General features: G+C 39.4%; 1 protein-coding gene across 1 annotated transcript in view; it reads right to left on the reverse strand.

The window, feature by feature from the left end:
• MYLK4 (myosin light chain kinase family member 4) overlaps positions 1-18,654 on the reverse strand; it is a 32,784-nt gene extending 14,130 nt beyond the window's left edge. The window contains exons 1-7 of the mRNA XM_014872402.2: positions 17,953-18,654; positions 7,095-7,161; positions 6,180-6,648; positions 5,338-5,357; positions 2,480-2,585; positions 1,512-1,605; positions 377-486 (exon numbers count right to left, since the gene is read on the reverse strand). Coding sequence (XP_014727888.1) covers positions 377-486; positions 1,512-1,605; positions 2,480-2,585; positions 5,338-5,357; positions 6,180-6,648; positions 7,095-7,161; positions 17,953-18,597 — 1,511 coding nt within the window. The 5' untranslated portion in view covers positions 18,598-18,654. The remainder of the gene's footprint in view (positions 1-376; positions 487-1,511; positions 1,606-2,479; positions 2,586-5,337; positions 5,358-6,179; positions 6,649-7,094; positions 7,162-17,952) is intronic.
• Between the last annotated feature and the right edge of the window lie 589 nt (positions 18,655-19,243).

The following is a 19,243-nucleotide window of genomic DNA, read 5'->3' on the forward strand; positions in this document are numbered from 1 at the left end:
ACCCATATCTGGCTCCTCTTCAGTGTTAGATGTCTTCTTGTTTGCCTCACAGAATAGGAGGTAGTCTGAAAGGTTTATTTCTTTCCCAACACAAATTAAAGAGCTAAATTAAAGATATGTAACACAGCTCTATCTTCTATTGGAGCATTTGCTTTGTAGCGCCAGGAATGTGGCACACTACTGGAAAAAATGCATAAATGGCTGCATCGGAAAACTTTTCTCCTAAATTCCCTTTTTTTCTGTTGTTCATGAGAACATATTTAATTTCTGTTTTCCACCTGTTAGATGCTCCATCTCTAATTTCAGGAGAAAGCAAGAAGGAAATTGACAATTCTAGCAAAAGTAGTAAACACAGAAAGGAAAAGAACATACTTACTATTCCATGACGAGTACAATGTCATTTTTAGATTCAAAGGCATCATATAGCTGAATAAGGTTCACGTGATTCAGCTGGTTCATGACATTGATTTCATTTTTTACTTCATCCTGTAAAGAACCATGAGTACTGCTTCAGTTGCCTTGCTTGCTAAGAAAGTTACGTCTGAAGCAAATCTACATTATTTTCATGTTCTCTCTTGTGGCAACCAGAATCAGGGCTCTTGCAAGTGGTCAATGTCAAAGCTATAGGAACTAACAGACTGAACTCAGAGCTTCAGTGGGGTGTTTCAGTAATAAGATATTTACTGTAAAAGGAAGAGGAGAGCCCGCATGGACAAGTGACAGGCTCCCAGGGATGTAAAGGAAAAAGAGAAGCAGAGGAGAATTTTGTTCAAACAGCTGTAGATGCACAAAATCAAGCTAAGAAAACTCCAAGACAGTCCTCAAAACCTAACTTTGCAGTCAGAGAAGAGAGACTGGTACCTCCATTCAGCCCAAATATTTTATGTATGCTGAATCATTCTCTGATGGTGTCAGTCTCTCTCCATTCACCATAAAGGGATACTTGGTGGTCAGCTTGGCCACAGCTATAGCTTAGAAACTCCAGTTAACTGAGACAAATCCCACTCTTGAATGCCCTTAATGACACCCGTGTCACACAAAGGATGCCATGCACATCTTTCCAGTGAAAGCCAGTCCCAGATGGCCAAGAGGTTTGCAAAACAGCCCAGATTAATTCTTCTCATCATATTTGTGTTGATGTCAGGTGACCAGATCATGTCTGTTATCAGCATCCCCATCACTGACATCAAGTCATTGCAGCAAAGGCTACAGTGTGCTTGGGAGGGAATACACTACGTCATCAGCCTGACAAATGTTTCTACCATTAAACAAAACATTAATAGAATTATCAACAGAAAGAAAGAAAAAAAATAATCTTTAAAAGAATCAGAAAACAGCCCAAAAATAGTACTTTGATAAGCTACTAGAAGTTTTAGAGGAGATAAAATTGATGGTATTCCAGCAGGTCTTATGAGTGTAATGGCTCATGAGACACTTGGTCATGACCTTTTGGGTAGCTGAAGAACAGTGCAATACATGGGAACAAAAGACTAATATCATGCTCTACCAACCTTCTGTTTTGGACCTTGTGCTTTTATAATTTTGGCTGCCAACTTGAGACCTGTTGCTTTCTCTTCACATTTGTGCACTTGCCCAAATCGCCCTCTAGGAAAAAGGAGCAAAAAAATAATCCAGTGGTACAGGTGTCAACTGTGAATGTGAACTACACTATAAAAAAACATGAATTATCCTCTCCCTACTGGCTTTCATTTCAATTTTTCTGTTGTTGCTATTTTATCGTGTAGATTGTACTTGCTACTACTCACTTAGGCACACCAACATCACACCTTGTTCTCTCTGATACTTCCCCACTTATATGATTTGCTATGCTCACCTCATAACATGCAGTGACTAATCCCAAGCAAGTCAAAGTTATACTGTAAGGATAATGGCTCACTTCTGTGCACCATCTGCCCCTCTCCATCACATCGTTCTCCTCCATGGGAAGGTTGTGGTTTTTTGATGAAACAAAGTCCTACCCAAGAGTATGCTGCCATGAAAATTACAATATCCCACTCTCCTAAATAATGTCAGCATGAGAGATAAGTAACTCCATGGCCTGTCAGATCACCTGTCTGTAATATCTTGTAATATCTTGTAATCTATCTGAAAATAAGCATGTGTTTTCAGGAGTGAGACTCACAGAGAGGAAGACTACGGTATGTCTCTAAATACCACTGGCTGTAAATTGAGGTAAAGTAATTCAGCACCCTAGGAGCCCTGCCATAAAGCCTGAGGGCATCTGGCTCTATGAACAATGCCAAACACAGGCCAAGTCTGCTGGTGTCAAATAGTAAGCCAAAATTCACTCACACTATAAAACCAGCCTCCTCTTTTCATCCCTCTATAAAGCACTGAAAGAGCTTAGACTTTCATTACTTCAGCTCTAGTGGGGCATGTTGCCTCCATTCACCTCCCAGGGTACTTGGCTGTAAATTTGTGCCTTGCTTTCCAAGCTGATTTACTACACCTGACTTACCCTCCCAGAATTTCATCCTCGTTGACATTATAGTAATTGCTGATCCCCACCCTTTTGGCTGAGACAATCCGGTGATCAAATGGTGCTGGTGGAGTAGGAGTATCATCTAAAAAAGATGAAACAGACAGAGAGCATATGAGTGGTCACATGCAGTGCTTGTCTATCCCATATTTTAGTTCCTCTTTTCCCCAGATAAGTTCATTTAAGAACTGAATACACTTACTGTAAGCTTTATAGATAGGTCTTTCTCTGCTATTAAACAAGGGTTTTATTTCAGAAGCTCTGACTCATAAAAAGAGGTTATTGTTGGGGAGTTACACTACCACAAGACAAGGACTCCTTTTTAAAGTTGTCATCCTTTGTACAATAGTTGCGAGAGGCAAAGTGAAGACTACTAGACTATACCAACGTAGCTTCATATTCACAAGGGGCCTCTGCAATTCAGCCTAATCTCTGTTTCTTTAAAATATTTTTTCCTCCTCAGGGACTGTTAGTAGGTGAGTATGTACTCTAACTCTCCAGTGGAGTAGGAAGAGAAATAGCCTCTCCTGCAAGCCCAGCTAAGAGAGGCTATTTCCCAGCTTTTGGTGTTAACAGTGAAGAATCCCCTTCTCAACTGATTGACAAAACTTGTCTTTTTCCACAATGTGGTCATCACCTTTAAAGATCACATTTAGAGTTCGTGCACATGAGGGAGTTTCACCCTGGCAGACAGCACTTGGGATTTCCAGTATGGCTCAGTACATATGTCATATGCTGATCTGAAGAATTTCTGTCCGTAAAAAAAAGATGGCAGACGGTAAAGAGGGACACAGAGGAGGGGTAGTCCCCAGCATTGCACTGCAGCAGCTATGGAGTTTTGGCAGGTCTCGGTGTTACTTTCTGGACCTCCACATGCTGGCCCTTCCTGCCATCCTGATGTCAAAATCCCTGCTGGAGACCAGCCCTCCATGCCTAATTTGGACTTTTTGCAGGCTTTTGTGACTTCAGTTTCATACCCACATTGTTCTTCATTTGATTGATACTCCCGAGAGTGACCTTTGGCTGACCAAGGTGACAAATACTTCTTCAACCATTTGGGAGGGCTACAGCCCCAGTGTTTCAATATGAGCTCTCTAGTTTGGAATGCCAGCTCCTTTTTGTGTGAGGCTTGTTGAGCAATTTTAAAACCATTCATTTCTCCAGTGAAAATGATCAAAAACACAAACAAGAAACCCCATGACAGCACGTAGCTGGCAGGAACAGTTTGGTCATTAATGTGGCAGTAGATTGTCCTTATTCACAGTCAGTGTCCATTTTTCCAGGACACCAGCTGTGTACCTAGATTTTTTTTTTGACAGTGTTAATAACTTACATGGTCAGGAAGTTAGTTCATGGACAAGGAATTATGAAAAGCTGGGGCTTCTGGAAGTTTGCCACCTACTTGGGATTCTGCAGAGTTTGAATTGCATGACTGTAAGTATGGGTCTTTGCACGTTACCAAGACCCACAAAATGCTAAGAAAACCTCTAACCTAAGGCAAAATTTGACTCTAACAACACAAACTCCATCAGCACTAGTATGTAAGTGACAGAAGAAAAGGTCTTTCTGAAAGCTCAGCTAAAAACATTACCAAACTTTGGTCAAGGAAATATTATTTTAAAGACACCAGACTGCTTTTCAAAACTATGTTTAAGTTTTTGCCTTCAAGATGTTCCCCATGACAGACCCTCTATTTTCCTTTTCCTGCAAACCAGTGGGGATTTCTCCCTATTCAAGAAAAATTTCCTATTACAGCTCAAATATGCTCCAATAGAGACACTATAACCTTAACATCATCCATAGCAATCACCCAGAGCTCACAAGAGTTTATGGATTTTAAAGTTTTAGTGTGCTATCTCCTGTTTTCTGCTACAAAAACCTAGCACAAACCTGTGATGTTTCCCTCCCATGCTCTCCCCCCTTTTCGAAAGCAGATAAATTCATCCTGAGTCCTGTGTATGCACATGCACACGCATATTTTTCCAAGTCTTTCAGGCCACCTCTTCACATGCCATAATTTCATATAAAGGGATAGGCATTGAAATTTTCAAGATAGAGGTCTAATATTAGAAATTTCTGCCTCACCATGGTAAGTACTGCTTCAGAGTTCTGTGCCTGAGCACCATTTATCTGACTGTTCAACAGCATCACTCAGGCTTCTACACAAAAGTCTGTATTTCTTTACTTTGTAGCCTGCAGTTCTCACTTCAGATTACAATGGCATGAATATGAGCAAGCTGGTTTTTCATGCCACATCCACAGCATTGCAGATTCCCTGTTAACACACATTCTCAACACTTTTCCACAGGTAGACCAAGTTTGCCACACCTGATATAATTTCTCCCTCCACTCCATACTTAGGGATTTTAGCTTTTGTTAAAAGAAGAGGGAGACAGGATAGTGTTAGTGGAGTAGTTGTGGCAGAAGCAAATTAATTTTGAGTAATTTCTGACAGACCAGAAGCGTCTATTATGAAAGCAAGCAGAATCGTGTTATTTCTCATCAGCTTAAGATTCAGTCCATGAAAAGCTGTTTCCCATCTGAGCTACCATGCACACCTTTTCCCCCTACTAATTAGAATCATGAAATCATTCTTTTCTACAGATCTCTGTCTCTGTTCATCATTGTAATACCAAGGGAATCCAATGCTTTCCCTTTAGGATACTTCCTTTAAGAGTTCTTTATAGTTTTACATATGCCGTCAGCACTTTCTGCAACTACTCTGCTCTTTTTGTTGTCATCTTTGACTAGACCTTCCTCAGGCACTCCATGCTCACTGCTACCACTATGCTCAAACTGGCAGGTCTGCCCAGGGATTGAACTAGAATTTCCTGTACCTTTTTCGCAGCTTTTACACCTGCAAGGATAAAACATGGTATTAGTGCAGAGTACACTTAAAGCAGAGCAACTTTAGAAACATAGCTGAAAAATGCCTACATGGATATTGCATTCAAATAACATTAAGTTATTTTGTTTCATGGTGTAAAATTTACAGGTTTAATATTCACATTGAGAAATAAAAATGGCCCTAAAATTAATCATGACAGCAAAATGTTTCTCAGTTACTGAAAACCTCACCTGAGTTCTTCTGAACTTGATATTAGGCTATGAATCTAGCCTTTAAAGCAAGGGGAGAGCATTGAAATTCCCCTTTGTTCATACAGGTTCCTGAGAGCTTAAACCTGTTTATCCTTGAAACGCTATATATTAAATTCAGCCAAGAAAGAAGTGCAATAAACAAATCTATTAGGTCAATTACCTGGGCAAATGTTCACATTTTTATGTTGTCCTTTAAGTTACTAAATTTGCAGTAAATTAACTCCCAATTGGCAGATAGCCTAATCTATTTTGCTTATGTTATATGACATTGCAGTATATAAGCATAACTATGGGAGAATTCTCCTCAGAGATAAAGAATAGCATAACATAATTCCCGTGTTCCTTACATATTTCCCAAGCAAACAGCCACAGCACACTGCTAATATCATATGTGGTGGATTGTTCGCTTGTCTTTTTTTAAGAATATAATTTCACTTAGATCAGAGACATAAACATATTTTTCACTTTTGTACTGGGCTAAATTTTCACCAGTACTTATATTAATCAGTCACTTTGATTTGAAACTTGAACTACACATTTTTCTGAACCAAGAATGCGTAGTTTGAGTTTCAGACCTTACCTTCCCTCTGATACCTCTTCATCATGACTTTGTTCTGCCTTATCTTCCTTTTGGGAAGGAGCTGGTGGGTCCTCAGCACCTTTTTCACTCTTATCAGCATTTTCCTCCCCTTCATTCTTTTTCTCCTTTTGTTGTTCCTCAAGTGCATCTTCAGGCACCTGATGTTCCTTCTTCTCTTCATCTGTTGGGGACTCACTCTCTGTCTTCTGCACAGTTAGTTTTTGACAAGCATCATTAACAGCATCTTCTTCCTGTTTCTGTTCTGGAGTGAAGGATTCCTGGAAAGAGTTTCTCCTATATTCGTAATGGCTTTCTAAAGACAAACTTTCTTCTTTCTCATCTGACTCTTCAGTATGAAATTTGGGAGGATCCACTTCAAGCAGAACAGAACTTTCCCTCTTCGCATTTTCCTTGTTGAGCTTATCAACTTCTTCCTGAGAGCAGGACTGACTCTGCTGGATGTCCCCATCTATAAGGGATTACAAAGTAATCTGTCAGTGCTTTTCTGATAGACAGTAACAGTATAAAAGTAGAGCTGCAGACTTAGCATAACTTCTGTTGAATTTTGAACTAGGTATTTGCTTTCCTCTTCCACTTTCAAGGTCAGTACAACTGTTTCCTAAGCAAGAGCTGACTACTTATTTGTAAATTGCGATTTCATGGTCAAAAATGCTTTCTTTGAGACCCAGCTCTAGAAAATGTTTTTCTCACTCCAAGTTATTGTCAGCCAAGTCAAGGTTAATAAATTCCTCATACAAAGTACCTTATTGAGCAGTTGCACACCCTTCACTCACTCATGCTGATGAACACAAATGTAATTCAAGCAACTTCACAGGAGTTGCTCAGGAAAATCATGGTTATTTCTGTGTTATTTCTTAGGAACTAGAAGTTGATGAGAGAAAAAAATAGTCTAACCTGTTGAATCTGGTGGCTTCTTTTCTTTTGTTTCTGTTTCATTGAAATGTGACTTTTCTTTGACGACCTGTGAAGAAGGCAATCGACATATTAGTCAATATATACAGTATACATGTTGTATTGGTCCTCATGAAATTGCAGCCTGAATTTTTTTTTGTCAAATGCAAATACTCTGTGTTCTAACTCCCACATTTCCTGTAAATGATGTTCCTAATTTTAATCTCTAAAAGCCAATTGAATTGATACCAGTGCAAAGCAAGAGAAATTATCTTGGTTGTAATCAGCATCAGTGTTGGCATAAAAACAGCCTAGAAAAGATTAGGACTGAACCTCAGAGACGAAACCAAAGAAGCATCCAAGAATCAGCTGCTGCCCTGCCCTAGTGTTTGCTGTTAAAAACTAGGTTAAACCAAATCTTGGAATATTTAATATTCTAGTAAAATGTTCAGTAACAATCTTACTGACACTTATCAAAAAGTTTATCCCTGTTTAATCAACATTTGGTAATGACTTCTTTAATGATGCAACGATTTATTAAGGGCTGACTGAGAAGTAACCAGGAATTGGAGCGTTCAAGCCCGTAGCTTCAGCTTTGTCCTCTTCTTTTACCTACATTTTACAATGTTGCAGTGACACCTAGAGGTGCTTTATATCAACCCTGGCCCTCATAAAACCTCTGCAATTACTGTTGTATGGATATTAACTCAGGTTTCTATGCTGTGTGCTTGTCATGTTTTTTCCTGGCCCCTCCTAGACTTGTCAGTAGATGACCACAGTAAAACATGGTATCTGCTGTTGCTCAGTGCTCCTTTTTTCACCTTCTTTCTCTCACAATGTTATGAAACTGGCACTGTCATTGCTATTATTAGATCCACATGGTGTGAAAAAAGTTTTCACCCCAAAATATTTTCCAGAGGGGCTACCAGCTAAAGTAGTTTTGTACATATCCCAAATAAAAGTACAGGTTCAGGCACTTAATTTTGAGTGTCTTAACCAATGTGATCAGTCCCACAGCTTTGGGCACCAACCAATCCTATTACTAAACATTTATTCTGGTAAGCCCTCCACATTTTTTATGCTTTATTTTTTTTTATTTTAATTTCATCAGGCTATATAGAAAATAGGCATGAAATCAAAGCAATGTGTATCCACTATAAACAGAGTTCAAGGGAAAGGAAATTCCATGTGAAGCCAAAAGAGTTGAAACAAACTGGATGTAACTGCATGGAGGGATTTCAACAGGACTCATTCAGAAAATCTTGATCCACAAGGGACAAGGGAACTGTAATATGAGCATAAGACCTGAGACTGACAATTATTTTGGATGCATTTTGCAGGCACAAAATTAAAGAGGCCGCAATACAACAAGGTAAATACCTTTGAAATATAAATTGGAGTCTTGTTCCTACAGAATTAAATATAATGCAATGTTGCCAGATGGAACACAGGGAACCAACTAATGCTCTAAAAAGCACTGAAAAGAAAATAAAATAGGGAAAAGCCGCAGACTTATTTATTTTGCACTGTGCTGGCAATTAGTAATGCACTCGCATTCCTGTAAGTATGTCAGCCTCTCTGTACCACTGAGGACATCATCTCTGATCAAACACAGTCAGCTGAGCAAATAACCAGAGAAATGGCCTCCAAGCTCTTTGATGCATGAGGCCAGATTTCACTTCTGCATTCAGAATTAATTGCAGACACACGGCACTTCCAACTAAATATTGCTGTAGTTTGCAGGTGTGAAATACAGAAGCCAGCTTTTAAAAATCCGTCTAGTGGAAGGAACACTGGACAGTGCTGAATACCTGAGACTGCCAGGGCATTACATGAATTACTACTGTGTTTATTCAAGCACCATTTCTGATCTCTGACATTTCACTAGCAGATGAGGAGTTTGCAATAATTTAAATGAAAAAAAATCATACAAATTAAATATTTACTGATATTCTTCAGAATTAATTTGCAATAAATAAAGGGGCAAGAGTGCACTAGAGTAAGAAACACAAGTACAAATTTAAATACGTGTAAATACATGAGCAGTCTATATATGAACAACCTACTTTTCTCCATATTTTGCTGTTTGTAGCAACATGTGACTTCAACTTGTCAAATCTTGACCTAGCAATAAAACCAAGAATTTTTGCCCATTATTTCTTCCCTCTAAAGGGTGGAGGCTCACCAGGTTCTCTGGAGCTCCCAGAAATCAATGTATTCTTCCTATGCTAGCCACAGGCAGTACAAAGAGCTCCTTGTAGTTTCTCAGGGGCATGCACAACGTCCAGCCCCAGGCAGCTGAGCAGCTGCTCTGAGAGCCCACAATTCCCAAAAGCCATCACACACTGTGAAAATCTCATCTGAAAGGTGTGGTGGTTTGTTAAAGACATGTATCCCACCTAATTACTCTTCATACCACTCCTCTTCCCTCTGTTAGAACTTTCTTAAGGGTCTCTATAACTTAATCCTCAATAATATTTTATTTATTTATGCATTATTCTTCCCAGAGTTATGTAACATGACTTTCTCCAGCCTGTATTTTCAAAAATTACAGTAATAAATATTTCTTAGTAGAAAACATTTTTCCCCTTTCTTTGATGACTTGAATATGAAAAATCAGGTAAATGGCACTATAGTAATTTTTCCAAGTCATACAAGCCAAAAGCTTCCAAAGAATTTTAAATTTTCATTTCACAAAAGCTTGAATATGAAAGTCTGTGTTGTTACCCTGTACACTATAGCAAAAATGTGTCTGTATCTACACAATTTTGTATTGTGTCTTCAAAAATACAGTTTCTAGACTTAAACATATTCTTTCATAGGGTATTGCCAGACCCTAAGTAAGAGAGACAGAATACAAGTCCAGGTGATGATACAGAATAATGTGAGATAGTCCAGAGGCTGAAACTTTAATACAGAATGGGGAAAAAAACCCAACCAAACAAAAAACCCAGGAAAGTATTTTAATTTACTTTAGAAACCTGCAGAAATCAAGGAAAAAACAATAATATATATAAATATAATATATTCTAATTGAAATTTCAAATGCAGCAAGAAATTAATGTCTTTTATATATATCTGACTCCTTTTTAATGAGCTCTACATGGTTAAATTCTTTCTTTATACTGCAGCAGTCCTACCTTTGGAATGTTTTTTTAGCTAACTTTCAGATTTTTTTATTCACCTAATAAAACTCTTTGATTCTTTTTTTCCTACTGCAAAAAAATTTTTGTAATTAATGGCCTCAGGAAGCAACCCCAACCATTCAGTTAGAGGTCCTTTATCACCCTACCATATCTCATTTGATACCAAGACGTTATCATCAGCTTCCATCAGCCAATATCAAGACACAAACCTTTGCATGTGCCTAAACCAAATTTTAACTCTGTTTCACTTTCTCATATTCTTGATTGTTTGCAGAGCTGTATTATGGCAAGATAACCTGGCTTTGTGCAAGATCGGATCACCATTCATTTATCAAAATTATTAGTTACTTGATATTTGCAATTAATGAGTTTCCCTAACAGCCAAAACTCAGCCATGGGCTTTGCCACTGAGAGTGCTCCCAGTATCTCCTCACCAGTTCCCAGGAGAATGCAGAACACAACACAGAGACCTTGGGACAGCACACGCATGGTGATGCCTCCTGTGCCATCCATCAAAGCTGGAATCCATCCCCACCTGCCCTTTCATGTTCCTCTTCAACATATACACCTTTCTCCCTCCTATCAGTGTAAAATATTCAGTGAGAGTATTTTTGATACAAACTTCTAAATGCTAAAAACCACACACACGGGAATTCTGCTTTTATTGGCAGGTGGTGCATCTGCTTTCATGTCATTCTTTTTTTGGTACACCGTAACAAATGCTGGCACCTTCAGGCAAAGACTTTGACTCTTGCATGATTTTTACAGAGCTCCTTGAACTAGATAAAGAAATCATTCTTTTGCAAAATACAAACTCAATCCACAAACATCTTCTAATCACACACAAAAAATAAACTCTGAACCATGAGAATCATGATTCCCCCCAATAGAAAATACAAGAGAAGTTCTATGTGACCTGCTGCTTTGCAAATACACAGGCAATGAAGTAACAACCTCTGCATGAAAAAAAAAACCTCAGAACAACATCAACCTAGGGCAGAAGATGAAAATCAGTGAAGACAAAGTGTTGTCCATTCCCCACTAAAGTTTGCTGATTTCCCACCCACTGTGCTGGAGAAGGTGTGGCTGTTCTGTTTCGAATGGATGCTTCTCCCTGCCAGGCCACTGGTCTCAAAACAGGGAATCTTACTCTGAGGAATAGAAAAGGCTTTCACACAATCAGGCTCCTGACAAAGCCCATGGCCTGGGTGAAGGTGCAACAGGTTGCACTAACAGTGACAGGTTGATTCTAAACATCTTTACTTTTGTCTTGAGGTCTAGTCACTGTCACCTAACAGAGTCATTATCAGGCCTAAGAAGGGCTTTGGAAGTAGAGAGTTTAACTCCAATTTACTTTACTGGTTTATTTTTAATGTCTCTGGAATACACAGAGACCTGTAATAATCACTAACAAATCTGAGCCTACCAAGACACCTATAAGAGCACTCAGCATTACCTGGCTTTGATACCTCCTTTCACTGCATCTGGGAAATCAAATCAACCAGTCACTGTTGTTTTTGAGTTTTTCACCTGAACAAAACAGGCACAACGTCAGGCAAGCACAAGCACCAAAGAATTCAGCTGCTTTTCTTACCAATACATTAGACAGTCTCACATCTCTCCCTTCTCTATACTGCTCAAATTCCGTACATGTGTGATGACTGACAGAGTGCACATGTGCCTCATATGCACCTGTTCTATAATCCCAAAATTTTCCAGGTGCTGCTCTTCACATTTTTGCCATTACTATTAAATGGGTCATCCTCCTAAGTGGGTTCCACTATTGTCACAGTGTGACACAGGAGAAAAAAACCCCATCTTGAAAGCCAAACCACTGGCAGATCTTTTTTGGCTGTGGAGATAAACCACTCACTTGCCAAACTACTCAGGCAATTTTTTTTCCCTACAGTATCATTTAAGTAGCCTCACTGTTAAGAGAGTATTTCTCAACTTAACTAACTGAGTTAAGCAGACAATGGTAGGGATGGCAAATATCTTCAGACTTCATAAACAGCCCTTCCTAAGCTTTTCTCCAAAATCACACAGCTGGGAGATTTCCATCCAAACGGTTATAAACAAGAAATCATGTCCTACAGCTTTGATGGCTCACTTTGAATTGGAAAACCTTCAGAAATGCAGGTTTCCTAACAATTCATTTAACAAGAAGGGAGTTTGGGTTGAGGGGAAAGACCCATTTTTTAAATTTTTTTTTAAATTTTCCCTTTATAGACATGACACACCTCACCATGCAGAAGCCAGCGAATGGAATGTGGTGGGGCTCATTCCAGGCTCTGTTGCAGCTGCTGCCCAGCCACCCATCTCTGCTGCTTCTCACTGCTGCATGTGTATGCAAAACCCAGGGTGCTGCCAGGATGGCACCAAATTAGTTGTGTTTCAGAGCAGTCACCCTTGTCACTAAAACTCAGTGTGGTGGAGACCTCACATTTAATTGCAATGGCACTCTCCTACCAGAGGAAATAGCCAGGCATGGTACCCCTGCACTTTCTGATCGGGGCTGAGAGGAGTCATTACCAGAAAACTGCCAGGATATCTGACAACAAAAGTTGAATTTCAGATGGCTGCAGCAGACAAAGACTTCCTCCCTGGCAAATCCCTCCTGTCGTTGTCTCACCTCTTTGAGGAACATTCTGGTTTTCCAGGACTGCCCTCTGATGAGCTATCTTGCTTTGCTTTCCTGCACTTGCCAGTTATCTCTTTAACTTCATCATGAGGTCTCCCTAGTTTTGCAAAGGAATTGTAAAGGATTCCTATGTAGGCATTCATGTCATGCCCCCAGGAGCTATCCAATGTGGCATATAGTTATTTAGAAATTAGCTGTATCTACTTTGATTTCACACATTTTCAGAGTTGTAGAGACAGCAAAATCCCAACAGTTTTCAGGAAGGGATCCTGTGCAGTGAACTTTATACAGTAGACAGCAAGTTCTGGGAGTAAATGGAAACAAAGTTAAACAGCATTATAACTTGAAAGGGCATGAAACAACTCCTATGGCTGTCAGTAAGGGAGAGAACAGGGCAAAATGAGATGAAAACTTTGTCCTAAGAAAATATACCAGTTTTATGACTGGCAGACAGTCAGAGAGAGAATTTTAACTCTGATATACTACAGCTCACTGAGAAGCTGAAATTCTTCTACCAAGAACATATTTAAGTAAAGGCATCAGTCCTGAGGGAAAGAAGAGCACTCCCAAGTATGATGGCACCTGTGGGTGCTGACCAGCTGCATCGCCCAAGCAACAGACAACACATCTGCTGAGATTCTGCAGAAACCACCAAGCCCAGCAGAAACTCTTGCAAATAGATGTTAAAACAATTTAACAAAACATTACCCACCTATTTGGCTGAAAGATGAAAAATACATGAAACATGGCCATTTTGGAGAGAATTTAAATAATACATAAGGGACCTGTTAGCATTTGTAGGCAAAATGGAGGAATCAGAACAGTTATGGACTGAGGCTGAATGGATCTTAAAACACATGTGGCAAACAGCAGTTTCATTGTGGGCTCCTACTAAAGCAGCCAGTGACCTGCAATTGCAGTGTGATACCTGCACAGGAGGTACAGAGGGTTCAAGCAGAGAACACAGCTCCAACTGCTGGAGTGTCTTTAGTGTGGGAAACAGCCTCAAACTGCTAATAGTTGTTATTCCTACAGCAAAGCCTGTAGAAATGTCAGGAAACCAAAGTTACAGACACCTGCAGGCAACTGCAGGAAGTTCAACACTACTTTATAATGGCAACAAAATGGACTTTCTGACTCTCCAGATGAATATTTGCAGGTTAATAGTACAGACTCTCTAAACTCTTTAATTTGGAGGAAATAAATGAAGTATTATTTTACCCTCTTTCTTTGTAAGTGGAAGAAGTAAGGCTGAAAATGGAGTTATGGACAGGAACATTTTGCAACAGGATTATCACAGACTACTTAAAAAGGTGAATTTGAGGAAAACCTCAAGGCTTTTAAAGATGCTTACTGTAGAACTGCTGATTTCCCTGAGTGGCAATAGTGACAAAATAACTTAAATGACAAGTAATACACACTACTGCTCTCAGCCATGTGGTGATAAGGTCATGCTGCACTCAGTGGAAAACGGCTGGGAGACATTTGGCAGCATCGACAAAGCATGAAGTGTCTCCAAGCTACACCATATTACAATTTCAACCCAAACCAGAAATAAACTAAGCCCCTCTATGAGGCAGTGAAGGTATTTCAGGATGGCAGTAAAAGGCAGGAAAGCAGAAATTTGCTTCAGAAGAGAGAAGTCCCTATATTTTGCAAGAGCACAAAATGTGCCTGTGGAGCCTGTGATTAGGAAACTGCTACAGCTGTTGCTGATGCCAAGAGAGAGATTACACACCCCAGATGCTTATACTCCTTCTTTATCTCTCTCTCATTCCCCTCTTCCCTCTCTGTTCTGCTTCTTTCACAGCTCTCTACATAATATGGTTCTGTAAAAAGAGGCAGTTAGGAAAAATTTAAAAAACAGTACTACATTAAGTAAAAAGCAGCATGTCTCTAGAGAAGGAAAGATGTAAAGGCAGGTGAGCATTATATCAACACTATTCACTGCCTTATCCAGTTGTACCCATGACCACCTACTGCACCACCTACTACTAATTTATTCATAAGTTATGGTTGGATTATTTTGCCAAACCAGGCTGGGGACAGACCAACATTTTGCAGACAGCTCAGCTATTAGAACCAAAAGATGGCATTTACTCATAGCTGCAGCAGGGTGGATGACAAACAGGAACATCACCCAAAACATCTTATCATCTCCAGTAGTGCATATAAGTGGGCACTGTCCTGAACTAACTGCAATGAATGGATTGCCTTGTCTGTGGGCATATAGAAACAGAATAGGACTGTGCAGTCTAACGGGACTGAAGGGCTGCTCAGTGCTGCCACAAGAAGTCCACCTATGATACAAGACATATTGTTCTTGCTGCCTGGCAGCTTGCACTTCGGTGGGGTCAGCACTGTTCAAAACTATCACTGTGTGTGACTAGAGACAGGAGAGATGGAATGAGGATTCTGTTAAGAGAAGCAAGGATTGGTATCTGCACATTTGGGTAAATTTGTTCATTGCTTTGTCACCAGATATTATTGATGCATTTCAGGTGTAAAACTCTTCAAGGGTGAAATCCCCTATTTTTCTATTCCTTTGCTTTTCTTTTAACTTTAATCACAATTATATAAAATATATAGAAAAATATGCAGATCTAATTCAAATATGGAGGCACAAGCAACCAACTTCACAGTGTCATGGACCAGTATTTTGACTAAATTGCTCAGAGATCCTGTCCTTTCCCTCTCACCCAGAGAGGAGTCTGTTTGCCCTAAATGCTGGTATACACTACCTCCTACTAAGCTGATAGCCAAGCTCAGCAGTCTCTGCTGAAGGATATCATTCCATGTTCTGTTACTCCTAATGCAGGGCTGACTCCAAGTCTGTTTTTACTTAAACCTAAGATGACTAAGTGTTTACCAAAGCCAGCTGTTGTTCACAGGATAGCTTTGTAATTTTATGATGGTCCTTTTCTAATAAATCAAAGACACAGAGAGGAGGTAATGACAAGCTAACATATGTATGCTATCTCATAAAACAAACAAAATATAAACAACATAATAATATCATCAGCATGATTCCAGACATGCTCATGCTGCCTTTCCTAAGCCCACATGCTAGACAAGTTCCTGCTGACTCCACTCAACATTGCCAAGAGTCTGCAGAAACAAAAATGAATCAGTGAGGGAATTACAAATGTAGCTGCTGTTGGAAAAAGACAGAAACTCCAGTTGCTCATGTCTTTATTGGATCCTTATCAGTAGGCTACCTCTTTTTCCATCATGTTCAAGGTCCCTTGCCTCTACCTCCAGGTATTTTAAAGCCCTTAACTCTCCACGGAGGGCACCTGCATCTCTGCCATCCTGGCTCCCCTCTGACCTGTCACGAGCACAAGCTCCTCCTGTTCTGCTACACCTGTTGGTTCCCACAAACTCACTACCAAACCCTGCAAGGTCCTCTCCTTTCTCCAGCCCTGTGCTTCTATTGCAGAGAGCCTTGCAACTACTCTGGTCTGCAGGAAGTACCCGTTCATTAACATGCCAGACCTGATTCAGTTTACATTTATAAATAATTTAGATGAATATGTACTTTCACTAAGATAAGAAGGTCTCTACCACAAACTGCAGTAATGGCAGCCTTACAAAGATGACCTGTGGGTGTCACTCCAATGGGACTTTTACAGCAGATGTTTTCATTAATGTTTTGAAAAGTAAATGAAGCCCTAACCTCAGATGCTCAAAATAAATAATCTTTTCTTATCAAAGTAATTCTGTAAAACAAGAAAACTTCTCTCCTGTTGAAAGTCCTTTTTTTAAGTCCAGCCTGATGTTCAAGAAGGGCTTGTAAGGACAATTTTTGTTGTCAGTCTTCTTTGGCAAGGAAGCTATTTTTCTCTTCAGTTAATGATGCTCTGGAAACAAGGCTGCACAATTTGTATCCTTACATAGTCACAGATCAGTCAGTTCAGCGCAAAGACCTTTACAAGATGCTCTTCTGCTGCTACTCAGCACTGACTGATTTTTTTTTTTTTTTTTTTTTGAAGGCTCAAATGTTTCTTGTCTATCTAAGAAGTGGTGTTGACTTAGGGTAACCAAGCTGAAAAGCACATGATTTGCTGACCAGACCATTCTGAGTAATACCGGGTGCAGTGCTTCTTCTCTTCAAGGAATGCTGTTTCCAGTAATACATTTACATGATGTTTTTCCTGCTTAAAAACTTAAAAAAAACAAACTCAAGAACTATTATTTAAATGAACCAAAGAGTAAAGCCTGCATGTGACTTTTGGTAGAAAAAAACTAAGCAAAAAAGAATATGAAAAGCAACGTTTTTGGTTCACAGTGTGATAATTAAATACTTACATACTTTAAATACTTAACATACTTAGTTACAAGAACATCCTTAATTTTCTTTCCCAAAAAAGAATACTCAAACTACCTTACAAGAACTTATTAGAGTCAAGAGAGTCTTTCAAGAGATTTTTTGGTTTGGTATCTTTTATCTGAGCTTTAAAGAACATGATGAAACTCTCATTATGGTAACAGAGGCATTTTTTACCCAGGGAAGTTTACACAAGCCACAGCTCCAGTTACAGTAACCCTACCTCAGATCCCAGTTTAGAAGTCCCCTAGTCTTCACCAATGGAGAGAAATACCAGATCGGAACACCACACTTAAGATGTTCTCTGAAATAAAGGACAAACATATGTGCATGCCCTGACCCAAGGAGGCTTTTTACCAGTTCCACTAATCTCTAGACCCTGGTGCTCATACCATGACTGCAGCAACTTGATTCCCCCAGATAATTATAAATCCAGAAAAGATCATTGTAAAATTCATGGACAGGACCCAAGGCTACTGATGTCTCTCAATCTTTTTTATGTTCTTTGTTTTTATGTTTTACAGCTGCAAAGGAATAATTAGAGAAAAATGAAGGTCTGTATAACAAGTAGATTTTTCTATATTTTTTCCACTGAAACTTGCTCAGCTTGTTCTTATACTTTTCAGTTTTAGACCACATTGGTTGTTCTTTCTTAAATGTCAACAAAACAAAAAAGCTGAGCATGTAGCAGAACTATCCGTAGCTCGCAATGATTCCTGCCAAGATGAAACACAAACCTGGGCTCACCTTTTCATTTTTCTTCTTGAGCAGATCACCAGCTGTTGTCTCCGAGAAAACATGCATCCTAAAGGGATGTCCAGCTCCTGCCTTGCAAGCTTTACGTTTTTTAACATGATGTTTTACACTTGAATTATGAATTACTAATGTTTTCACCCTCTCTACCAGAGGTCCTACAAGTTTCTGTAGTCCAGAAACACTTTGTTCAAGTCCATCTAGCCTTTTAACCTGCTGCTCTGCTTTCCTGTTTATATCAGAAAGAGATTTTTTCATTTTAAGGCAAAGTCTCTTCACTTCATTATTTCTCATTTTTTTGTTTCTTTCCATCCTTGATCCAGGTTCAGATGTTTCCGCCTTTACCATCTCCATGTCTTTTTCAATGCAACAGATTTCTTGGGAAACACTGTTAAGCTTCTTAAGGACATTCTCTTGCAGAGTCAACAGTTTATCAATTTTCTCTTCAAGGGAGGCAAACTTCACATCCATGATGTTGAAACTTTCAGACGTGCTGACATCACTTCTCTCAACATGAAGAGTTTGAGGAGGTTCCATTCCATTATCTGGCCCTTGGTTTTGCAAAGTGTTTGGATCGAATATTTTGGCCAAGTTGTTGACCATAGACGTAGAAGAGCTCTGCCTGCTGGATGTGGTCATTTTGCTGGTTTGGGTATGGGAAGGAAAAGCTCTGATGATCAGCTGCTTGAGGACAATATCAGTTGCAAAGGCTTTCCATCCAGGCTGCTCAGATATACAGCCAAGTTTGGCAACTCCAGCACAACTAATTAATAAACTACTCTCATGTATTTGACTAAAACAGAGAAAAGAGCAAATTATTCAGCAGAAAAGTGCCTTTCATCCATTCTTTTCTTTGCATATATATATATCTATCTATTTCCAAATGAAGTGAATATAGAGATGCGTATCCTAAAAGCACTCGGTTCAGTGACATGCAGGTCGCTGCCCTAGCAAGGTCCATGCCCTAGCAAGGACCAAACTATTTGCACTCCAATGGCATTTGACAGCAAAAAGGCTACGCGACACATGAGAAGTCATTAAGGGTAGAGAGACTTTGGCAGTGGTGCTGTTGCTTTTCAAAAGCCTAGTATGTAATGTGATCCCCACTCTGAAGAGAATAAGGGTCCTTACAGGGAACTTGAATGTGGATGCTTGAAATTGCTGTTTTAAGGTAAACTTTTCAGATGAAAACTTCTATTCCTTGAAGATCTGTTATGCCAGGCAGGAAGTCAATAGAGTGGTTAAAAAATAAATACATTAAAGAAAATAAAACAAGAAGGAGATG

The sequence above is a fragment of the Sturnus vulgaris genome, chromosome 1, assembly GCF_052056855.1.
Source record: "Sturnus vulgaris isolate bStuVul1 chromosome 1, bStuVul1.hap1, whole genome shotgun sequence".
NCBI lineage: Eukaryota > Metazoa > Chordata > Aves > Passeriformes > Sturnidae > Sturnus > Sturnus vulgaris.